This window comes from Canis lupus, chromosome 21 (assembly GCF_011100685.1).
Source record: "Canis lupus familiaris isolate Mischka breed German Shepherd chromosome 21, alternate assembly UU_Cfam_GSD_1.0, whole genome shotgun sequence".
NCBI classification, from domain to species: domain Eukaryota; kingdom Metazoa; phylum Chordata; class Mammalia; order Carnivora; family Canidae; genus Canis; species Canis lupus.
The window spans coordinates 30,299,437-30,324,170 of record NC_049242.1 but is presented as its reverse complement, the minus strand read 5'-3'; the positions used below and the strand labels follow the sequence as shown (position 1 = coordinate 30,324,170).

General features: G+C 47.3%; 3 protein-coding genes across 4 annotated transcripts in view; 1 reads left to right on the top strand and 2 right to left on the bottom strand.

Annotated features, from left to right (window-relative positions):
* The window catches only part of DNHD1 (dynein heavy chain domain 1), a 79,842-nt gene extending 70,381 nt beyond the window's left edge, over positions 1 to 9,461 (bottom strand). The window contains 4 exon segments of the mRNA XM_038568901.1: positions 4,194 to 4,367; positions 7,535 to 8,369; positions 8,643 to 8,909; positions 9,204 to 9,461. Coding sequence (XP_038424829.1) covers positions 4,194 to 4,367; positions 7,535 to 8,369; positions 8,643 to 8,706 — 1,073 coding nt within the window. The 5' untranslated portion in view covers positions 8,707 to 8,909; positions 9,204 to 9,461.
* Positions 9,462 to 15,978: 6,517 nt separating this feature from the next.
* Positions 15,979 to 17,795, bottom strand: TIMM10B (translocase of inner mitochondrial membrane 10B). Its single transcript, XM_038568904.1, has 3 exons — positions 17,656 to 17,795; positions 17,385 to 17,480; positions 15,979 to 17,243 (listed from the first exon to the last, which is right to left on the bottom strand). Exons 1-3 carry the CDS (start codon positions 17,698 to 17,700, stop codon positions 17,067 to 17,069), a joined length of 318 nt encoding a protein of 105 aa, XP_038424832.1. The 5' UTR covers positions 17,701 to 17,795; the 3' UTR covers positions 15,979 to 17,066.
* A 47-nt stretch (positions 17,796 to 17,842) lies between these two features.
* ARFIP2 (ADP ribosylation factor interacting protein 2) lies at positions 17,843 to 22,747 on the top strand. Of its 2 annotated transcripts, XM_038568902.1 has the most exons (8): positions 17,843 to 17,993; positions 18,752 to 18,892; positions 19,149 to 19,245; positions 20,009 to 20,127; positions 20,311 to 20,532; positions 21,062 to 21,219; positions 21,361 to 21,535; positions 21,976 to 22,747. In XM_038568902.1, the coding sequence occupies exons 2-8, from the start codon at positions 18,794 to 18,796 to the stop codon at positions 22,129 to 22,131; spliced, it is 1,026 nt and encodes a 341-aa protein (XP_038424830.1). In that variant the 5' UTR covers positions 17,843 to 17,993; positions 18,752 to 18,793; the 3' UTR covers positions 22,132 to 22,747. The 2 variants fall into 2 exon arrangements, with proteins under 2 accessions (XP_038424830.1, XP_038424831.1); XM_038568903.1 differs by lacking the exon at positions 20,311 to 20,532.
* Positions 22,748 to 24,734: the final 1,987 nt, after the last annotated feature.

The window sequence follows — 24,734 nt, the reverse complement described above, 5'->3', positions numbered from 1 at the left end:
AATTTTTGCTCTCAAAGGGCTTGGATCAGAGTATTAAATGATGCTAGATAGAGAGTATTTAGCTACTTCCAAAACATCTCAAACTCTATGCCTTAATGAAACATAGCAAGTTCTATACTGAACTCATAATTTACTGCCTCTAAATCTGTTCCTACTCTGGATAATTGATTCATTCATTCATTCAACAAACATTGAGTCTCTACACCAAACTGTTCTACACCCTTGGGATACATTGTTAAACAAAACAAAACAAACATCTCTGCCATGATAGAGCTTTCATTATACTAAAGAAGAAAAATGATAAATGCAATAAATGAGAGGGGAAGAAAAGCACAGGAAAAGGAGATTGGCAGTGCCAGGGGAGGACAAAGGGTGAAGAAGTGACAATTGAGCAAAGGCTCTAAGGAAGTGAAGGAATAAATTCCTTTCTGAGTATGAATCAACACTTAGGACAAAAACCCATATAACACTGTAACTTAAATATTAGAATTTTAAAAATTCTAGGATAAGTGCAAGAAAAATTTGATAAATTCAAACCATTGAAAAAAAAAACCTGTTACATGACAAATAAACAAAATGAAACAATAAATGCCAGAGTTCTACTTTTATTGATGGTGCACTAGAAATTTGGAAGTAACACTCTTACTTGAGGACAACTAGAAAAAGGCAAAATAAGTGGATAATATAGGAAAATAATCTGTATGAACACATCAGAGAACTAAAAGTTAAATGCCCCAGGCTCTGCGTTGGGACCCTGGCCACATTATAGGTTGAAGCAGAAAACATGTCCCTCCTGGGTGTGTGCCCCAAACCACCGCCTCCTGATCCTTTGGCTGTCTGCACCTGTCCAAAAGCTCAGCTCCTCTTCTCAGTGTTTTAGGAACAGATAGTAAGACTGACACACAATTGCTGATACTGGAATTGACATGCATCTCTGTTTGGGGAAAGGCACCACCAAATGCTAAGCTCACTTCAGTCAGTTCCCTTCTTTGGCAGATGTTGATCCTATAATTATTCACTGCCTTTTTAGTTCTCTTGATTATGGCTTCTTGTCTCTCTATGTGCCTAATTATTTTTGTTTGTGCTGCTTCTCTGAGCTGATAGTCTAAAGTTCTAAGATTCTAATTTTCTTTGTGTAAGCTCTCTGCCACAGTCAGTAATTGTCCCATCCCACACTGCCACCATTACTACCATTCCTGCCAGTCAATCAAGTGTGGTGGCCACTGGGTATCAGTAGGTAGTTCATCACATTCAGCCACAAATTAATCGTTATCTCGGGCAGCCCCAGTGGCTCGGCTGTTTAGCACCGCCTTCGGCCCAGGGCCTGATCCTGGGGACCCAGGATCAAGTCCTGCATCAGGCTCCCTGCGTGGGGCCTGCTTCTCCCTCTGCCGGGGTCTCTACCTCTCTGTCTCTGTGTCTCTCATAAATAAATAAAAAATATATTTAAAAAATTAATCGTTATGTCAGTATGTGTCATGGATTACTAGTATCCTATATCCCATCAGCAGAGAGCTCAGTACTGTTCAAAGCCAATGACATTACCAAATCAATATCAGAATCCCATATTTGAGGCTCAATTTCTTTCATGATACCAGTAAGGGTCCAGTCAGGAAAACAGAAACCAAACTGGGCATTTCAACAAAGTGAATTTAATAGAGAGTATATATATATATATATATATATTTTTAAGATGTCAAAGAAATGAAAAACCAGAAGGGAACACTAAGACAGCACACATACAATAATGGATGCCAGTCCCAGAACTAAAGAAACAAAGGGAAGGTAACTGGATTCTCAGAAGTTCTGAGCCTGGAGAAAGGGCTTGTAGAGTGTGGACCTGGACTTTTTAAGAGACACAGCTAGGCTGCTACTTAGTTTGGAGGAAGGGCCTTGTAGTCAAGATGCAGAACTCTGATGGGAAGGTGCCACCCAGCTCAGAATCATGAAGAAGCTAATTCAGAAGGTGCCTGCAGCCGCCAAGGTAAAGGACCAATGCTGACAGAGGAAGAAAGGGAAAGAGAAATGTCCTTCTTTTATCGTGCTGCCCAGTCTCCTTCTAGCACCCCCTACTAATCAAATCTAATAGGAGGTCAGACCAAAAAGTCTCAGCCCCAATACCATGCAGAGAGAGGAGAGTTAGAGCCAAAAGACAATTGATTAATAACTAGCACAATGCTCTCAGTGAAAATGTGTTAATTAATTGATCAGTAAATGCATGGATGATATGGATCATTAGTGCTACATTAATAAATGCTCAGGAGAAAGAGAGCAGTGTATGCAGGAAATAAAGCTTTCTGGGAGGATATATGACATACTGCTTAAGACCGTGGACTTTTCAACAAAACTAAAAGACAACCTACAGAATGAGAGAAGATATTTGCAAATGACCTATCAGATAAAGGGCTAGTTTCCAAGATCTATAAAGAACTTATTTTTTTTTTTTTTATAAAGAACTTATTAAACTCAACACCAAAGAAACAAACAATCCAATCATGAAATGGGCAAAAGACATGAAGAGAAATCTCACAGAGGAAGACATAGACATGGCCAACATGCACATGAGAAAATGCTCCGCATCACTTGCCATCAGGGAAATACAAATCAAAACCACAATGAGATACCACCTCACACCAGTGAGAATGGGGAAAATTAACAAGGCAGGAAACAACAAATGTTGGAGAGGATGCGGAGAAAGGGGAACCCTCCTGCACTGTTGGTGGGAATGTGAACTGGTGCAGCCACTCTGGAAAACTGTGTGGAGGTTCCTCAAAGAGTTAAAAATAGATCTGCCCTATGACCCAGCAATTGCACTAATGGGGATTTACCCCAAAGATACAGATGCAATGAAACGCCAGGACACCTGCACCCCGATGTTTCTAGCAGCAATGTCCACAATAGCCAAACTGTGGAAGGAGCCTTGGTGTCCATCAAAAGATGAATGGATAAAGAAGATGTGGTTTATGTATACAATGGAATATTACTCAGCCATTAGAAATGACAAATACCCACCATTTGCTTCAATGTGGATGGAACTGGAGGGTATTATGCTGAGTGAAATAAGTCAGTTGGAGAAGGACAAACAGTATATGGTCTCATGCATCTGGGGAATATAAATAATAGTGAAAGGGAATGAGGGGAAGGGAGAAGAAATGGGTAGGAAATATCATAAAGGGAGACAGAACATAAAGACTCCTAACTCTGGGAAACGAACTAGGGGTGGTGGAAGGGGAGGAGGGCGGGGGTGGGGGTGACTGGGTGGCAGGCACTGAGAGGGGCACTTGATGGGATGAGCACTGGGTGTTATTCTGTATGTTGGCAAATTGAACACCAATAAAAAATAAATTTATTATTAAAAAAAAAACAAGACCATGGACTTTTGGGTTAAGATAGTCCTAGGTTTGCCTGTTTCTACCACTTACTATGTGACAAGTTATTTAACCTCTTGATGCATCAGGGTACTCATCTCATGCATGGAAATAATAATAGCATCTACCTGGTAGGTGAAGGTTAAACAATACATCATGTATTTATTAGCACAATGCCTGGAAAAACTTACTTAATGGTAATTATTATTATTATTATTCCTGGGAAGAGATGGGACTTGAATAGGGCTTTTTAAAATATGTAAATTTTAGAACTAACAGAAGAAAATTAATGCCTCCTGAGTCATATGGAAGGAGACTTGTTTTTATAGTCCCAGAGATAAAACTAGGACCAGTAGATAGAAGTTAAAAGAAAGCAGATTTTGGTTCAGTCTAAGGAATGAGATACCTTGGCAACCTCAAAGCTTCCCCTCACTGTAAAGATTCAAACACCTGACTCCTGCATTGGAGTTGGAAGAGAGCACCATTAAACTCCCTTCGGAGGCTATGACCAAATGTTTCTATCATTTTAGGACAGAATAAAGAAGACAGAGCCAAAAGTAGAAGAGGATGACTAAGACCAAAGACTGTGAAGGCAAAGGGGAGCAAAGCAGAGGTGCAGAATGGAAAGGAGGAGGCTGAGAAGGGAAGAAAGAAGGAAACTGGAAGACAGAGAAGCAGCCAGAGAGGAATTCGTATGGAGAGGAGGACATTGCTTCCTCTCAGGTTGATTAGGATGGGAGTCTGTGCAGATAAATGTGTGGGAAGAGAGCACAGGCAGAAACCAGGGAGTGGCCAGAGAAGAAAGGGTCTGACATAGGCTCTTACCTAAAGTACCGGCTGGGAGCTACATTGAGATAGAGGAAGTGGATCTTCTTCAGGTATCTCTCAGTCTTCAGAATGGTCATCACCTGGCTACCCAGGAGGGAAGTCTGAAGTGAGAAGACAGTGCTTCTCTTCTGGAAGGTCTTCTTCCCAGGAACTTCTGGATCAAGCTGAGACCTGTACAATAAAAAATCAGGAGAAAAGAGACCAAGTTGCCACTGTTAGTGGTGAAAAGAGGAGCTAGATCAGGTACCTAAGAGGATATGATGTGGTATTCTCAGAGCCTGTCTACCATCTATACCCAAAGGTATTCACATACTGAGCAAATATAGTCAAACAGCTACATTCACACAGACCTATATATGAGCAACCCTTCCCTTTCTGATAAGTGAATAATCATTCTGGATTTATTGTAATAACTATGAAGTCAGTATTACTTAATACTGAGTAAAAGTAATGGGAATACTTTGTTTTCCCAACTCCTTACCTTCCAAGCCCACAGTTCTGGATTTCTCCTCAGTGGCAACCTTCCTAACCTTCTAGATCTATCTTTGCCCCTATTATGCCTGCTTTCCAATTCTGCATGATCCCCATGCTTGTGACTCTTGCTCTTCCCTCATTACCACCTAACTTCTAGTTTCACATCTTTTCCTTTCTAGCTAGAATCCAATGATGCATCCTTTGACCCTTTCAAGCCTGCACCAGTACTCTCGATCTTCTCACCTTTCCACAATACCAGCCAACAAAACTGGTATGAAAATTAATTATCCAAGAAACCAAAAACCAATCACCTGGACTAATAATTTTGGTTGGAGTGACCTCAGAGCACAAAACAAACAAACAAAAAATCTGAATAATTAAACTTAGAATTAACTAGTCAAGTATACCAATGTCACTAATTGACTCAAACTTAGAGCAACAGAACAAGTAACCCCGGGGATAACAGTGTAATCCTATTTTAAAATTCATATCAACGATAGGGTTTGTACCTTTGATGTTAGATCAGGATATTTTAATGGTATAATAGCTACTAAAGCTTCATTTCCTCAACAATTAAAGTGCTACATGGTCTAAATTGGCTCAGAAGACTGAGGAACCAGAAATATCAGCGCCTCTATGGATTCCTGGTATCTAATCTCAACTATGGGCTTACTCTGCTCTGATGTCTTCATATGAGTCCTCAGGCAGCTTTCTCTTCCAGACTCCTCGGCTGCTATTCCAGGCTTCTACCTACCCTCATGCCCAGCCCTGCCAGGCCTCTTTCTATCCCCTTCTCTGCCTCCTTCTCTGCACAGAGAAAACTGAGGCTCTTGGCCATGAACTAACTTCCTTCAATTCAGCTGCCTTCCCACACATTTATCTGCACAGACTCCCATCCTAATCCCATCCTAATCAACCTGAGAGGAAGCAATGTCCTTTATTCTCTCCAAGACTTATTCCTCCATTTGTGCTATGGATCTCTGATCACCTCTTCATGATGTATTTTCAATCTCTTCCTTTTCTTACTATTAGCTTATATTTACTCATTCACTGTACAAATATTGATTGAACACCCACTTCTCAAGCACTGCCTGAAGGGCTATGAACATCTCTCCATTTTTTTTAAGAGTCCTATCCAGACACCACTATTATCCTATTATCTCTCTCCCTTTCAAGCCAAGCTTCATGAAAGAATAATAATATGTGATTTCTACTTCCTCATCTCTCATTTGCTCCTGAATACACTAAAATCTGGCTTCTGCCTCAAAAAACTCCCCTGAAATAAATCACTCTCATCAACTTCTTGTTACTAAAACAAATGAACATTTTTCAGATTTGTCTTACTTGCCTCAGTAGCATTTAATACTACTGACTGCTTCCTTTTCCTTGAAACTTTCCTCTATTTCACCTTATAACCTGCATAATATTTTGTTAACAACTCCAATCTAAACTCAAACCCTTCTGATGTGCTTTCCCCTACCTGTACACACACACACACACACACACACACACACATATACACATGCATGCACCCAGAGGAGTAGCCAGGGGAAAGGCAGTGTTCTCTGTTTTATAGCACTTATTACAATTTGTAATTATATTTTACTGGTACCAACTTAATATCTGTTCCCCTAACTAAACTGTAAAACCCCCAAAGAAAGAGATTGAGTCTGTCTTGTTCAATTCTGTATCTCCAGCATCTTGCGGTTCCTGAAATATACTGGGGATCCAATAATACTTATTGAATGAACAGATGCCTAGGAGAACAGGCCTGGAGAACTTTGTGCAAATTAAGCCACATTAGCTGGGCCTCAGAGGCTTATCACCAAGTCCAAAGAGAAGGCTTAGAACTTAACCCCTCTCAACATCTCAGCCCATTATCATTTTAGTTACATTCTCCCAGGAAAGGAATCATACTCAGAGCACATGGCAGGTCTTTTTAAAGAGTCTGCTGATAGTATTGAAGAGATAAATTGTTCCATCAGGGCCTCAGGAGCCTATCTATCTGTCTACCATTATGGCTCCAAGTCTTTAGGAAAACTTTGACCCATCCATAAACTTAAAGCAAAAACTGAGGAAGCCAACCTAGTTTAAAGGTAAAGCTACCATTCTTCCCAGACAATGAGTGTCCTAGACAAGCTGGAAAGCACTTAGACAATCAGGCCAGAGGATGGGGGGAAATTCTCATGCTAGAGTTTAGAACTCTCAGAAGAGGAGGTCTCTGCAGGCATTCAAAATTCTGAAAGGAGTGACAAGAGCCAGACTGGGGGAAACAATCAGAATTCAAGGGGCCAGGATACCTACACTAGCACAGGAGGAAGACTCTGGAAGGGTCAGAATGAAAGTCCCATTTGGCAGTGTTGCCAACTCTAATCTGCTTTGGGGCTGGCTTACCTCACATAGACATGAGTGGGAAGGCCCTTAGATCACCACTCACCTAAAGGCACCCTGAGAGAAGGACCTGTACCCAAAAGCCAGCACCCAACATTAGGTAGGCCCAGAGACAAGGCTCAGTGTTTATGAATAAGTAAGAGAAAGAACTCAGGAAGCTTCTAGCACCATCTGAGAAAGAATGACACTCTGGAAACTCAAGCTGTTTTCTGAAGCTTGGCTTCCTTATTGCTGACTTTTGATTTTCACAAATTTCTGCATTGCCCAATGAGGATGAACACTAAGATCACTTGGTTTATTAGCAGACAAAAAGGAAGAGAGAAGCAGCTTCAACCAGCATGGCTTGTGGTCAGGCTAATGCTTAAAATCAACAGGGAGCTGAGCTGGTTCTGGACATCCAAGTCCTAGAAACACCCATACACTGACTTCTTTTTCTCCTCTGCTTAAAGCCCCAGTCTGGGCCCCTCACTTACTTAGTCTCTTTTCTTCCAACAGGTTCCTCCGCTGTGTTGTCAGTGCCTTGGCTTTCATACTGTACAGGGATGTCTGTTGCCAGTGCCAAGGGCAGAAGGCTTAGGCCATCTACCCACCAGGTCTCTGTCAGGGCCACCTGAGCACCAACAATACCCAGGCTGTGCTGTAGCTCAGGCAGTGTCAATGGTCGCAGCCATGTAGCCAATTCCTCCCCTACTTGCTGCCCACCCCACCGGGCCTGTACAAAAGGGCAGGCTGGGTGTGGGGGCCCATGATGGAACTTCTGCTTCTGGGGACAGCACTCAATATGAGAGGCACTTTCTAACAAAGAGGTATCTGGGGGAAAGGCCTGCTCTATGGCATCTAGCAGGTCTAGCTGGAGCTGGGATTGGACCCAGGGGGCCCAGTGGGACAACTGTTCCAGGAAGGGCAGCAAATCAAGGTGACCAACAAGTAATGCACGATATGGAGGCAGTAGACGCAACACTGCATGCAGGTAGTGCCAAGCTGCAGGACTGCCATCCTTCAGCACAGCTGAGAACAGATTTTGGAGCTCAGCTACCAGGAGCTCCAGCACTGTGGGCTGCTGTGACTGGGTCACTGCCTTTAAGAACTGCCTCTGTTTCCTCTGACCGTCCCAGGGCTGCTTTTCTTCGTCTGGAACATAGATGGAATGCTGGGATTCAAGGTCTTCAGATAATGCCTCTTCAGGAGATGAACCTCTCTTTGGCTCTGAGGCCAAGAGGAGCTGGGCATTCAACTGCTGTCGAACTGACCTTGCCCACTGCTCAGGCTCTGATTGCCAGTTCCAGGCTCCTGGCTGCTGGGTCTCACCTGCTTGGCCCAGCCCAGGAGAGGAGTAAGAGAAGGGGCCTTAGGCTCTGGACCAGGGATGGTCAGGGTTTAAGGGGTTAGGGGGAAGGAGAAAGGGGGAGGGAGTGACTTAGGACGGGAAAATGGATGGAGCTGCAGGCAGAGCCAGAACAGCAGAAGACAACTCTCCCTACAGCTTCCCCAAAGACTGGCAAGAAGCAGGCCCAGGGCAGAGGTGGCAGCCCACTTTGCGCAAGAGTTCCTTCCCGCCACCCAGGATACAATCCCTCTCACCTGGCCTAAGGGGAACAGTAGGCAATGGAAGGGAAGAGAGACTGAGGTGCTGGTGAGGTTTCATCCCAATTGCCTGTTGGAGAAATTGGTGAACCGGGACTTGGGTCCCCAGCAGAGGCTCACTCTACTCACAGCTGCCCACACAGAGACTGGCATTCATAGGAGTGATCACTTGCAGAGACAAAGTGACAAGCACCCAGAAAGGGCTCACTCAAACAACCTTGTAACAGCAGGGAACCATCACTGGGAGTGGAGCCTGGCAATGGCCTGAAGGGGAGAAACAGGTCGTCACTCAGAGGCAACAAAGCCCTGTCCCATCTGCCCATGGGCTGTGGGGGGCTGTTGAGGACTACTTGGTGGAGATGAGGTTGGGGGGAGTGCCCAGAGGAAAAAGTGGCAAAGGACAAACAAAACTGGGAGGAGGAGGAGGTAGGGTAGGAGGAACGGGAGGAGGAGAGGGGGAAGCGGGGGCATGGGAGTGTGGGAGGAGAGGATCTTCTGGCGGCGGTGGCAAGGGTGGTCTCCAGGCAAAGAGAAGCGGATTGCAAGCTGTGGACTCACCCGCAGCTCCATCATCCCTTTACGGCTGTTAGAACGGTTAGACGTCCGGTCTGGTCCGGAAAGGCCCGAGCCTCTACCCACGAACAGCAGAATGCGGCTGGGACACCCGAGGAGCCGGAAAGGGGAGGGGTCGGCATCCTTGTTGGCCGGGGTCACACACAGGCGGGGCGAGGGGCTAGGGCGGAGGCAGGGAAGGGCGGCGGCGCGGCCAAACCCGCTGGCTGCCCACTCAACTTGGGCATAGGCGATCAGCCTGGCTGGGTATGAAAACGAATGACACGGTTGATTTGGGGAAGTAACAATCCTGAGGGCATCGTGGGAAGGTATAATCCATGTGCCTATCTATTCATTGAGCGCCTACACTAGCACCAGGTACCAACAAGCTAAGTCTTTGGGACCCTACCCAAACGCCATCCACATATCCACCAACCCCACCTCACTGTCCCCCTCAAGAAAACCCACAATAAGACAAAATCCTTGATCATAGGAAGCCAAAATCGGGGGTGGGAAGGTCTGAATGATGAAACAAGGAAAAGAAAGAGAAAGGGAGGAAGGGAGAAAGGGAGGGAGGGAGGTAAAGAAAAAGGGAAAAAAAATCAGTGTATGATAGGGTTTTACCTCTGTATTGCAATCCAGCCTTGTTTTTTTTTTTTTTTTTTTTTTTTTTTAAGATTTTATTTACTTATTCATGAGAGACAGAGACAGGCAGAGGGAAAAGGAGGTTCCATGCAGGGAGCCCAATGTGGGACTGGAACCCAATGTGGGACTCGATCCCGGGACTCCAGGACTATGACCTGGTCTGAAGGCAGGCGCTAAGCCACTGAGCCACCCCGGGATCCCCATGCAATTCAGATTTGTATATCCATCTGCCTGGTTATTGGCTCTACTTGGATATCTGATAAATATCTCAAACTTAAAATCTTAAAATATCCAAACCAGCCTCCTAATTACCACCCCTCTCCCCAGGGCAAATGAAATCTGCTTCTTTTACTGCATCCCCCAAAATGACAAGTCTATTTTTCTAGTTACTGGGGTCAAACCTTGGAGTCATCTTAGATTTCTCTCTCCCTCTCTTCCTTCCCACTTCACCCTATATCCCATGTTGAATCCTTTAGCAAATTCTGTTGGCTTATAGCTTCAAAATCTATGTGGAATCCAACTATTTCTCATCACCTTTGCCTGTCACTGTCACTTCTCACCTGGATTATTCCATAGCCTTCTAACTGAACTCCTTCCTTCCACCCTTGCCCCTCCTATCTGCTCTTTTCAGAGCAGCCAGTGACCCTTTTCAAATATAGGCAGCTCTTGTCACTCCTCTGCTCAAAACTCACTAATGCCTTACATCTCATTCCCTCATATAAAAGCCAAAGTTGGACACATACAAGTTTTCTGTGCTTGTGTAACAAATTACCATAAACAAAGCAGCTTAAAAACAAACACCAATTTATCACAGTTCTGTAGATCGATGTCCAGCATGGCTTGTTTGGGTTCTCTGCTCAGGGTATCATAAACTTGAAATCAAGGTGTTGGCTGGGTTGAATTCTTATTGGGAGACCCTGGAGAAGAGTCCTCTTCCAAGATTATTCTTGATGGCAGGATTGGAGTCATTGCAGTTGTAGGACTAGGTCCTGGTTTCTTTCCTGGCCATCAACTGGGCACCATGTTCAGGTCCTAGAAGCCACCCACCTTCCTGGCCATATGGCACATTCATCCTCAGGCCATCAACAGTGCCTCAAAACCTTCTCAAGCTTGGAATATATTTTTTTTAGATTTGATTTATTTATTTGAAAGAGAGATCATGAGAGAGCACAAGTGGGAAGGAGAGGGAGAGGCAGGCTCTCCAGGAAGAGGGAGCCTAATATGGGACTCAATCCCAGGACACTGGGATCATGACCTGAGCTGAAGGCAGATACTTAACTGACTGAGCCACCCACCCAGGTGCCCCTCAAGCTTGGACTCTTTCTGCAACCAGCCAGAGAAATCTCTCTGCTTTTAAGTTCATGTGGTTAGGTCAGACCAACCCAGGTAATATCCCTTTCTTTGAGTGATCTGTGAATATTAAGGACAAGATACCAACCAGTAAGACTAGGAATGAAAAACTTCTAAATCATTGGCAAACGGTCAAAAGTTAAATGCAGAATCATTTCTGTCTCTTCTGATATAAAGCCGTTCTCTTCCTCCCAGACTGAGCTGGGAGGAAACTGAAAGATGTTCATTCAATAAATATTTACCAAGCACATATTATGTGCTGCCACTGTGATAAGGATACAACAGTGAGCAATTCAGCCATGAACTGTGACCTCATGAGGAACTATCAACTGTTAGAACTGCTACCTGCCACAAACATGAGGAATTATGGGATCTGGAGTCTGAGAAGTTATTTGAGGAAAGAGCATTCACACTAAGTACTCATGAAGAATGCGTTAGAAGTTAAGTAGGCAAAGTGAGGGGAAAGCACCGCAAGCCAGGAAATGGTGCGAAGGCCCTGAGAATGAATAGTACGTGACAGAAGAACTTTGGAGGCAATGTGCTTAGAGCAGAGAGGGAGGGAGCAAGTGAGGTGTGGTGCAATTCAGTACAACAAACAGTACTGAGAGTCTCGTGTTTGATAATCAATGATGAGATAAAGCTGAGGTGGGCAGGGGCCAGATCATGCAGGGTCTCAAAGATCATGTGTAAAATGTATTTTTATCTTAAGAATGGGAAGCTACTGTGAGGTTTTAAGCATCAGTTTTCTGACCCATGTTTGGAGAATAGATTGGAGAGACACAGAAGTGGATGTGAGGTAAAGTAGCAATTGCAGTGACCCTGTTGGAAGATTACAAAAATGGGGAGAAGCAGACCGAATTAAGGGGGATATTTAGAAATGTAAAATGTAAACAGATGGAATTTGGCAACTGAGTGAGGTTTCTACCTTCTGCAACTGGAAAAGTACTAGGTATTGGAGGAAAGCTGATGAGGAAAACCTTTGAGTTGGGGATGTTTTTGAGATATCTAAGTGGGAATGTCAATCAAGTTGCTCAGAGGAGAGATCTGGGAGGCATGAATAACTGAAGCTGAGTGGGGAGGACACTGTCCTAGAAAAATGTCTAACAGGCCCTAGAGAAACCTTTAGATGTAAAGGCTGGAAGCAGGTGATCCTCAAAGGAGGCTATGAAGCTGTGGTGAAAGTAGTAGAACCATGAGTGGAATCAGACACCAGTGAAAGACTGACAATGGAACTAGTCCATTTTACCAGATGCTACTGAGAAATGAAGTAAGTGAGGACTGGGAAATCATCACTGAATTCAGGGATATGAAAGTCATTTGGTGGGCCAGGGTGACCTCATCAAGAACAATTTCAATAGAATAAAGATTGATGTCAAAATAGACTGGGTGGAGGAACGGGAATGGGAAGAGCCACAGTATCCAACTGTTTTAAGAAGTTAAGCTGTAAGGTGGAAAATAATAGTACCTAGAGAGGAATAAAGGAAGTGGTTTGTTTGTTGTAACAGGGGAGTTTCTAGCATGTTTGAACGATGGTGAGAATAGAGTGAAATAGGAAAAAGTCAGAGATTCCCAAAGAAGGACTAGAATTCAGAGCAGGAATAGGCATTGGCATGTTTGCCCTGCTTAGATGGAGGGAATGAGAGAAAGATGCAGATACAGGTGGGTGACCAAGTTTTGTTGTGAGATTTTGTGGTAGCTCCCAACTGTCAGCTTTTTTTTTTTTTTTTTTTTTTAACCTATGAATTAAAAAATAAAGTTACCTGCACAAAATTGAAGAGAATAGTTAGGGTAATAACAGGCTTAAGAATATTGATTCAAAAAAGTCATTGCAGGGAGCATCGGAGACTGGAAAAATCTAGTGGGATTATAGGGGTTGAGACTCCATTTGATGCTGGTAACCACAAATTCAGTGATATAAATCTGCTCTGTAGTGATTTCCTTCAGCTTTTAGCTGTCCAAATGCAGGCAGACAAATACCTCATTTTATCTGAGTCCAACAAAGAGATGACAAAAAACAGGAGTAGCCTGTTCCAAGAGAATGACTGGAATTTAAGCTGGATAGGAATCTAAAGACAGAGGTGTTAATGGAATGAAGGTAGAATCAATGGTTTGAATGCTCCAGCAAAACCAAAGAATAATAGTAAAGGAATAAATCAATAAACAAAGTGGAAGGAATAGTCAGTAAATAGTGTATTAAAGATGGAGCAGTTTGGGGGAAATGACAATGGCTAGGACATAGCTAAGGGAGTGGGTGGATAAGACAGAGTGGAAATTATTGAAGAATGAGAAAAGGGACTGAGAAACCAAAATACTGAATGGACTATCCAGTAACATTAAAGTACCAAGGGGTTGATAGGAAAACCAAGGGCTAGCCATTTCGAGGAAAGTAGGAGAGCAGTGGTTCCTAAGGACCAGTAATGAGGAAGGGTAGTATAGTTCAATAGGCCCAAAGGAATCTGATTTTGCAAAGGAATAGGCAGTTAAGTTCTGAAGTCACAATGGCAAGAACATCAACTCTGTCTCCAAAATGATGTGATAAGGGATAAAGCTTTGTTAACATTCTTGTGTCGTGGGCAACCCAGGTGGCTCAGCAGTTTAGCGCTGCCTTCAGCCCAGGGCCTGATCCTGGAGACCCGAGATCAAGTCCCATGTCGGGCTCCCTGCATGGAGTCTGTTTCTCCCTCTGCCTGTGTCTCTGCCTCTCCCTCTCTGTATCTCTCATAATAAATAAATAAAATCTTAAAAAAAAAAAAAATTCTTGTGTCATGCTTGAAACATCACACTGCTTTCATTACGCCAATGGACGTCACTTTATGATGAGACCTGAGGAAGATGTCAGTGACTACAGGAGATAGGTAGCAACAGTAGAGTTCTTCTACGTACTGAACGTATTTATAAACAGAGAGGGAAGAAGAGGTTAAAAACTTAAGGGATTAATTGATGGATACTTGTTTTTTCATCCCTAGGGACAGGCTGGGTGCACATGAGCAAACAAATATAAATTCTGGAAATTCAAAGAACATAGCCTCTAGAGTCAAGACAGATCTTTCTCAGCCCTGCTCCAGCAAGTAGTAATTATGTGACATGGAAACAGATGATTCGCAATGGAAATTTACTGCAAGGATACACGCAAATGTCCACGGAAGAGTCCTCCCACCAGCAGCACAGTATTCAAGGTCTCCATTCCTGTCTTGGAACTGGTTAAGTTCACAAGCTGCTTTAGCTGAAGTTTTACGTTCCAAGGAGAAAATTTTAATGAGTAGACACAAACCCATTCAGTAGGGAATTTCCTGGTCAGCAGCTTGTACATTCCTAGCAACCATCTGTTGAAGATATAGGAACTAAAGAGATGAAAAGCCATTTGGAGCAACTTTTCTCAAGAGGTAACTACGTAAACATGGGGCTCTGATACATTCTGGATTCTTGCTTCCTCATCCATTAAGTGGGGAATAATATCTCTTACTTGTAGTTTTGCTATAGATTAAAATAGGGATGCCTGGGTGACTCAGTGGTTGAGCATTTGCCTTCAGCTCAGGGTGTGACCCCAGGGTCCTGGGATCGAGTCCTGCAGCAGCCTAGGGAGCCTGCTTCTCTTCTGTCTCTACATCTCTCATGAATAAATAAAATCTAAAAAAAAAAAAAAAAAAAGGCTGAGATAAAGCAGGACATATACCAGCACTGGAACCCATACAAATCAGATGGCTCAATGGTATTTTGAGAGGCAGCCTGGTGTAATAAAAAGTACATGGATTTTATTTTTTTAAAAAAGATTATTTATTTATTTATTTACTTATTTATTTATTTATTTATTCATGAGAGACAAAGAGAGAGAGAGGCAGAGACACAGGCAGAGGGAGAAGCAGGCTCCACGCAGGGAGCCTGACACAGGACTCGATCCTCAGTCTCCAGGATCACGCCCTGGACTGAAGGTGGCACTAAACCACTGAGCCCCTGGGGCTGCCCAGAAGTGCATGGATTTTAAAGCCAGATCTGTATCTGTATCTTAAAAAGATATTAATATCTTAATATTAAGATACAGATTAATATCTTAATCTGTATCTTAATAAAGTCTGCTACTAGAGAATTTCAACTTCCTGATCCACATAGGGGAAAAAATGTCTGCTTTGTGGGTAGTTGTAAGGAGTTTTATGGGAGCCAATGTCTAAGAGCTTCCATTTCCTCCGTAAAAAATGAAACATGGTCCCCTGATGGAGGATAGCTGAACGTGAAATGGGGGATAAGAGCAGTGAAGGTGTAAACTAACTGCCTTGGTGATTAGGAGACAAAAATATACCAGGAAGCCACAAAGGGTTGCTTGTTGGTTGACGCTGGAGACCTTGAATGGTTAGTGCCACTCATTACACAGCTGTGTTTTTGTCTAGCAGTCTGAACAGAAGAACAGTAAAGGTAAAACAGCTGGAATGATACAAAAAGGACACAAGGGAGGCAAGAAAATGCGGTGATGGGGTGATAGGCCATTTAGAATGGTGGCACAAGTAAATTTTATGAGGGCAATAAATGAGAGAAAGATAGAGAGGCTCAGCATGGAAATAACAAAACCGGGACAATGAAAACAATGATGGGTAGAGGACAGAAGAGCTGGAATTAGATTATAGACTTGGAGGTAACGATAAAGAGGTCCCAAGGATTTGTTTTATCTTTTTCCCCATAACCATCATCATCTATTTCTCCCCTGAGCTTTTGTTCCTTGGGTCTGGCTATATTGTAGAATATGGTCCTCCAAGTTCCCCCTTTCTGACTGCTCCTGAAGACAAGCACACAGACCTTCTTTGTGTAAAAGCTTTACTGCTCATCCTGGGGAAGACAGAAAATAATAAGAAAATAACAACTTGGGAAAATGGCTGAAGTTCCAGAACACCCCGAAATCTTACAGGTTTCATTTCAGTTACGGGGCTACTGACTTTCCAGAAGGCACTGCATACAAAAACCCTGTGATTTCTTGATCTGTTATTCTTAGGTATCTCCTCCTTCCCCTAAATTTAGGAGAATTCTTTAGAGCCCATGAAAAGAGTTATAAATGAATGCACACCCAGCTCACAAATAAACCATTAAGTCAGATTTAAGTGAAGGACAACAAGAAGAGCTCTTATTTTCTCTGCCATCTGGGCAGGAACCAACTTCCTATTGCTATTACTAACATTAAAATCGTACCACAGGGGTGCCTGGGTGCAGTTGGTTAAGTGTCTGTCTTTGGCTCAAGTCATAATCCCAGGGCCCTGGGATCAAGCCCCGCATCTGGCTCCCTGCTAGGCCCGGAGTCTGCTTCTCTCTCTGCCCCTCCCCCTGCTCATTCTCTCTCTCTCTCTCACATAAATAAATAAACAAAATCTTTAAAAAAAAGAAAGAATTAAGTAAGATGCACCTGGGTGGCTCAGCCATTGAGCGTCTGCTTTTGGCTCAGGGTAGGATCCTGGGGTTCTGGGATCAAGTCCGGCATCGGGCTCCCCACAGGGAGCCTCTGCTTCTCCCTCTGCCTATGTCTCTGCCGCTCTCTGTGTGTCTCGTGAATAAATAAACTCTTTACAAAAGAAAAAATTGTACCCACAGGCCTTGTTTTAACCAGGTGCCAGGAAATGTTGAGGTTTTCCTTCTACACATAGAAGCCAATTTCTCCACTGCCAGGGCTGAAGCCAACAGATATGCGCTGACAGGATAAAGGATGGGGCCAATAAAGCGGGCAAAGCTTCCGTGCCCAGAACATAAATCAAACAGTGCAAAAGTGGGTTTATTGGCTCCAAGAAAAGGAGCAATACTACCCAGCTGTCAGACAACCCCTCACTCTATATATGGGCTGCATCCAGCCCAAGGTCCACTGGCTCCTTCAGTTTGAGGGTCCATCCAGCGCCTCCCTTCCTAGCTGCCTGATGGTGAGGTTCCGGGCTGTTCTGCAGCAACACCTGGCCCAGCTGAGGCAGCCTCGTAGTCTGCGATGCGGCGCTGTACCAGAGCCGGCATGAGCTGCACGTAAGCGGCCATGAGGCGGTGGTTGGAATGGATCAGCTTCCCAGCACAGCTGTGCAGACAGGCCTCCTGGAAGGAAGACAGGGTGAAGCATTGGTGTCCACTGGTGTCCGTCCCATCCCTGGCCCAGGGGCAAGGGTCATGGAAAGGCCCGGGCCAGAGGTAGGGGCGGTGGAGGTTGGGGACAGTCTACGGCGAACCCCACCTAACCTCTTCAGCGTCCAGAGCTCGGTGGTGCAAGCTGGGCACGCAGCGCTGGAAGCAGAGTTCCGTCATCCGATTGTAGACCAACAGGAAGTCCCGCAACTAGGAGAGAAGGGGACAAAGAGCCCAGCGATAAGGGGGCACCTCGAGGCCGCGCCCTCGAGGTTTCCCAGGACGGCGCGCCAGAGCGCGACGTTCCCAACCCTCCGCCCTCCAGCCAAACGGACGAAGATGCCAGCTGAACTGATGGCCCCGTCGCGACTTAGCACCCACTCACGTTCCTCAGCTGCTGCTGCTGCTGCTGCTGCTGCTGCGGCTCCATCGCGCCACCGGCGCACGCACGTCACTTCCGCACAGCCTCTTGGTAACGCCCCGGAAGTGACCTCTCCTGGCTCCCCGGGGACTGAGGGGTTGCCTCAAGGATCGCCCCGCCCCTGGCTTTAACGTCATCTCCGCCCTTATAGTCTGCGACGTGGCCGGCTTCTTCTGCCCGGGAGGGGACGTCACTTCCGCCGAGTCCCTGACCTGCTGCTAGGATCGCGACGGGAACTGGAGCCCGAGGTCCCCGCGCGGCCCGGGCCTGGCGCCCTGAGGGGAAGAGCGGCCCGGCCCGAGGTGAGAAGGACATACTTGGGCAAGGGGAAGTTGAATGCACGAGCCTGCCCCGAGGGAAAGATGCTACAGAGCCCTGGGGAAGGATGAGGACACACCTGATGCCCAGGTGTGGGGTGGGGGGGGGGCGGGGACTAACACACCTGGGGGACATAACTGACTTTGGAAGGGATCACTATGTGCTGGGAAAATGTGGCTTTTCCCAGAGGCCAAGAACGGACACCAACTGATTCAACTAGGGCCTGCAGGGGGAGGGCTGCAGGAGGAGGGGGTGCATGGGATGGAGGAGGGAGAGACCACCTGAAGGAAAGGGGAAGCAACCCTAAGGGAGTGTGAGAGGCCAAGCAATGGAGAACATACCAGAGCGGGAGGAGTAGGCTCCTGAGCCCTGGAAAGGGGTTAATCTGATGGGAGGAAACAGCTGCATGGGGGTAAGTTCCAAAACAGCACAGACTTTCTCTCCCTTGGCCACTGCTGTGACCTCAAATAGTAGTCTGTTGAATGGTTGAACGCATGAGTGATCACCTGAGTCCTGGTGGGGTTGGGGGTCCGTGAGAAGATACTGGGGACCTGGGTGTGCATGTGGAAAGATACACACCCTGGAGGGGAGAAATACATATCTACGAGAAGAAAGGAGTGGTGGCCGAACCCCAGGATACTCAAGTCTTGGGACAACCTCTAAAATCTCTGAAATGGTGGGGGAGACTTTTCTTTCGGGAGTACTGGCTAGTTTCCAGAACTGTCTGTGTTGGGCTTTGCAGGGCGCTGGGGTGGAGACTTTGACTCCAATCCCTTCCCTAGCCATGACGGACGGGATCCTAGGGAAGGCAGCCACAATGGAGATCCCCATCCACGGGAACGGTGAAGCCGGGCAGCTTCCTGAGGATGATGGGCTGGAGCAGGTGCTTCTGTTTGATTCTTCTCCATATTGTTTCAATTTAGGAGTCCAAAATCATAAGCCCTGGGCTCTCACCCCATTCCAGGAGTTTTCCCCTAACTTATCTAACTCCCTCCAATCTTTACATATCTTCATTCTGATTCTATGCAGACTTCCCTTGTGTGCTCTCTCTGTGATGCTTCAATCCAAGCTTGTTCTCACCCCCCAAATGCTTCAGCTGCCCCAATGTTCCTGAAGCCCCCCTCTTCTCTGGCCTATAGGACCTCCAGCAGGTGATGGTGTCAGGACCCAACCTCAATGAAACCAGCATTGTGTCTGGTGGCTATGGGGGCTCTGGTGATGGACTCATCCCCACAGGTATGAATGATCAGAACAGGACAGGAAGCTTGAATGGACAGAGGGAGTGGAATGGTTCTGGGGAGTATAGGATATGCCTAAGATAGCTTGAACTATGTCTGGAGATTTTGGGAACTCTTGCTAGTACAAGCCCAATGGACTCTACTCAGCCCAAGGCTAGAGCCTAGGGCTGTCCAACTGCTCCCGCTTGCCATTTAGCCCTGAGATGTGTCCATTTGTCCTTTCTTTGCTGCCACCACCTGAATCACATTACGAACTGTTTTGCAGAAGTTCTCCTGCTTTGGAGCTTGAGACTTATTTGGAACTCTGAAGCTTCTCAAAGTTTTGCTTCAGATTCTCAAGTTTAGAGAAGCAAATAGCCCTGAATTTCACACTGACTAGGATTCCACATGAGAACGTCAATGAGATTTCCTATTGTCAGGAACCCACCATCCTTGACCTGCCACCCAATACTCAGCATATTTTCTTCTGTTTTCTCTGCCCCTGTACATCAGCAACTCCCTCCCTCCCCCCACTCCAGCCCCCATCACCATCTCAGGAGGAGGCCAGATATATATTGGGATTTGGGTTTCAGGGCACAAGGTATGAGTTCTTCCTAGTGAGTAGGAGAATTTCTAGTTTCTGCTACTTCAGAGAAGTCATTTTCATGGTGGGAAGTCGGTGGAAAGTCATTTCATAGTGGGGTCGGTGGGAAGTATGGGTGGAGCCACAGAGATGTCTGGTTATATCAGAGAGGCTGGTGTCAAAGAACTTGGTTCTTTAGGGTCTGGCCGCCATCCATCTCACAGTACCACTCCTGCTGGCCCGGGAGATGAGGTGGCTCGGGGCATCGCTGGAGAAAAGTTTGACATCGTCAAGAAATGGGGCATCAACACATATAAGGTGGGATTTAAGCACCTTTCCCTTTCCCCTTCCCCAGACTTCCCCTGGGTACCTTTTCCCCATCTTCCAGATTCCACTCTCCCATCCTTGTCTGAGACGAGGAGCCTTGGGATGCTAGGGTAGATACCTGTTGGGGGGGCAGGGTGCTAGGGTCTCTGACCTATTCCCCCACTTCCCAATCAGTGCACAAAGCAGCTGTTATCAGAGCGATTTGGCCGAGGCTCCCGGACTGTGGACCTGGAGCTAGAGCTGCAGATTGAGTTGCTGCGTGAGACGAAGCGCAAGTATGAGAGTGTCCTGCAGCTGGGCCGGGCACTGACAGCCCACCTCTACAGCCTGCTGCAGACCCAGCATGCACTAGGTGACGCCTTTGCTGACCTCAGCCAGAAGTCCCCAGAGCTTCAGGTGCCTTGGTCAGGCCAAAGAGGGTGGGGGGACTGGGCCCGGGCCCTCCCAGGCAGTCAGCCCTCAGCCTCCCTCCCTCCCTCCTGCAGCCCAGAGGGAGAACCCCTCCAGGGTAGGCCCAGCCCTACCCCCAGCAGCACTCACCTGTGGAGGCAGCCTAAGGGTTTGTACAGAGGTTCAGAAGTTGGAGGGGTGGGGGAGGCGGCACACTAGATGCCTCACAAGTAACCCTTCTCTGCATCGGTGCTCGGCCTAATCAGAGCCCCCCTCCCCGCCCCTTGCCTGCTGCACTAGCTTTCCCTGTTCTCGTCCTGTGAACTTATCTGAGAACCCACTCCCATACTCCTACCCCAGCCATCCCCGGGGTGGCCCCAATAACTTTCTGGCTAAGAGAGCCTTGCTGGAGCAGTCCTTGGTTGTTCCAGTTTTGATGGCTCTTTCCTTCTGGGGGAGGAGGGGAATGAGGGCCCTATAGCTTTAGTTAGGTAGGAATTGTTGCTCAAGGCCTATCCTCCCCTTCTGCCCTCAGGAGGAATTTGGCTACAATGCAGAGACACAGAAGCTGCTGTGCAAGAATGGAGAGACACTGCTAGGGGCTGTGAACTTCTTTGTCTCTAGCATCAACACTTTGGTCACCAAGACCATGGAAGACACTCTCATGACTGTCAAACAGTATGAGGCTGCCAGGTGTGGGCACCAGCAGGGCCCAGGGTTTTGGGAGTTGGCTGGCATGGGTGGAAGTTTGAGGTCATAAAAATTGTGGAAGGAAAGGAGAGTATGTGTGGAGGACACAGGGGTGGAGACCAGCCTGTATCACCCCTTCCCCAGGCTGGAATATGATGCCTATCGAACAGACTTAGAGGAGCTGAGCCTAGGCCCCCGGGATGCAGGGACGCGTGGTCGACTCGAGAGTGCCCAGGCCACTTTCCAGGCCCATCGGGACAAATATGAGAAGCTGCGGGGAGATGTGGCCATCAAGCTCAAGTTCCTGGAAGAAAACAAGGTGCCAACCCCACCCCTTTGACCCTAGCCCGCCTTCCCATTTGTAACACTGACCTACCCCTAAGACCCTCCCCATCACTGGATGGGGAAATGCAGCCTGGCTTACGGGTGGGATCTTCCCCCAACCCCTTTAATTCCTGGACCTTTCTAGTTACCCACCCTCTAGTCCCTGGCCCTTTTCTGTTGGAGGATTTGACTGCTGGTCCCAGGAACATAACTGGGGAAAAATCGTCCCTTGAGCTGAGGTACCAGAACCCCAGGCCTGGGCAAATCAAATCAGGTTTCTCCCATCAGATTTACCCTTATCCTTTGACTCCCTTAGTGGAGGTCAGCCCCCACCCTTAAAGCACCATCAGAGCAGAGTCCATTTACCCCTGGTCTGGGCTCAGGCTCAAGAAGGGCATCTGAGTTCAGTCTCAGCTGACCCTGCTGGACCCCCAGATCAAGGTGATGCACAAGCAGCTGCTGCTCTTCCACAATGCCGTGTCAGCCTACTTTGCTGGGAATCAGAAACAACTGGAGCAGACCCTGCAGCAGTTCAACATCAAGCTGCGGCCTCCAGGAGCTGAGAAGCCCTCCTGGCTAGAGGAGCAGTGAGCTGCTTCTAACCAACCCTGGCTATCAAGAAGGACATTGGGAGAGGCAGTCCCAGGGTGGGGGAGATTGGACATGGGACCTCCCTTGCCACCTGCCCTCTGGCTTGGGTTCCGTTTCCCTGGCTGGGGCCTGACACCCAGTTTTGCCCACACTGCTGTGGGTAGGGAGGGGGCTTGCAGGGCCAGCAGCTGTTGCCCTGTCCTTTATCTTCCTGGCCTCTGGGCTTCATTCCCAGATCTTTTCCTTCCACTCCACAGCCAAAGGCTATGACAAAACCACTCCTTGGCCAATGGCATCACTCCTCAGGCCTGTCCCCAGCTCCTGGGGTGTGCCCCCTGACCAATGGCAGAGCCTCAAAGGCCCTGTCAGCCAATGGCAGCTCTTCTCGGGCTCCCCTGGGCCAATGACGTTGCCTCCAGTACCCTTTGTCCCTCCTCTATGCGTCCCCATTGCAGAGAAGGGGGGACTGGGACCAAAGGGGTGGGGAGAATGGGGAGCCCCATTTCTGGCCCTGCATCTGAATGGGCTTCCCCTCTCCTACCCACCCAGTTTAATTGTGCTTAGAGCCCTGGAAGATTGGGACCTAGCACTAGGAATAAACCTTTCATAAAAGCAGGCCCAGTGAGGTCAATTTGTGGGGGGCTCTAGGAGGGTGGGCTGGGTGGAGAAATGCTCAGTCTAATCATACACCCAAATCCTATCAAGCCAGAAAAGCAGAGGCCAGATAACCAAAGTTACAGGTTTCAGGAGCAGTCTGAGAGCCTGCTCCTCCCCCAGCCCCAGCTGGAGCCAAAGCTTATTTGCTCTTTAGGCCAGCACCGAGATAGCTATGATCTTAAGAGCCCAGGACCTGGAGGGGGTTGGGCCCCCTGACCTTCATCATCCATTCATTCATACAGCAAATATTTACTGAGTGCTTTTATTTGCCAGGCACTGCTCTAGACCCTGGGGATACATCCGTGAATAAAACACAGTCCCTTCCCACATTGCTTATGGCCTAGTGGGGGATAGAGACAAGTAACCAGGCAACTACAATGCAGTGATGAGTACTAGGATACAGAAGTTCAGGGAGCTATGGGAATCCAGAGGAGGGGCATCTAGCCCAGACTGGAGTGGAGATGGGCTATCACCCTGAAAACCAAGACAGGAATGGCAAGTAGACACAGGCAGGCAAAGAATAGGGAGAAGAGCTAGCTAGGCAGAGAGGCCAGCATTTGTGAAAGCCCTGAGAGGACTTGTGAGGAATTCAGTTTGGAATGAAAAGTGGAAGGGGAGTGGCTTAGAGAAGGACTACAGAGCTGAGGCAGCCCTGGGTCACACTGGTCTGTTCAGGCTTATGATGAAGGACTTCTGCCCTTAGGAGAAAGGGAGCTGTAAAGCTTTTTCAAGCATGAGTTTGGTAGCGTGGGAGAAATCTGAAGTTGAGGAAAGTCATCCTCAGGCTTGAAATAGTGTTACACAGACCTGAGCTCCCTCACATTGGCCAGTAGTCTGATAAGTAACCCTGGCCCCAAACCCCAAAGCGAGCTTATTCACAAGCATTGGAGCACCTGTACTGGGTCCCAGAGCTCCTCAGGTGCATGAGAGCTTGAGGGTACACCTAGATGTTGAGCCCATATCAACCTTGTTTGAGGCAAGAAAGCTCCCTAACAGCACTTTGGTTCAGTCCACGCCCAGGTACCGTCACTTCTGTGCTCCCTGGCAGAGGAGAGTTCCAGAATTTTTCAAAATTCTCTGCTACCTCTCTGGAGGACTGGAGGAAGAGGACAACCCAGCCAGCAGGTTCTCCTAGCACTGAGATCCCTGCAGCCTGATTTTGCTCTTTGTCACAGATACTGCAGCTCCCAGGCAGGCTTTCTGGGTTTCGGTCAGCCTGCAGCCGTCTGACTGGAGCTTGATTATTAGATTGGGTGGTTCACATACAGATAGATTCCCCCCACCCAGGGGACTTTCAACCAGAAAGGTACTGAATCTCCAGGTGACTGGAGGCAGGCTCTGAAGCAGAGCCCAAACCCTGGTTACACCACTTCCTAGCCGAGTTAGCTGATCAGGGCTCATGTCTGGGAAGCCAGGGGCCCTCAGTGCTTCCCCTGTAAAACAGCTAATAAAAGAAGATACCTATTAAGATCATGAGTATTAAAGGAGACAATATATGTAAAGTGATTCGTTATGTTTCTGGCACATAATAAGCACTCAGTCCCCGTTAACTGTTATTATAATTTTCCACTGGGGCTGCTTTTCCACAATGTGATGATCCTGAATTGCTCTGGTTTTGGGAGTGTGGAAGGGAATTGCTGGATGGTCCGAGCCATAATCTCTTCGCGAGGGGGCTCCTGAGGGAGAGTCGGGCGCACAGAGCCCAATCAAGTCCTCCCCCCTTCGCCCCGCCCGCCCCCTCTAGCGCTCGGGTACTGCCCTTCCACCTGGGGGGCCGCTGGCCGCGAGGGCCCGTGCCCCCGCCGCCCCGCGCAGCTGGGAGCACACTGCAGATTCCGAAGGAGCCCCCCGGGAAGGCCGGGAAGTGCGCCCCCGGGAGGGCCCGCACCGGCTCCCCGAGTCCCAATCTCTGCCGCCGAGCCTCAGCCCAGCCCCGAGACCTACTA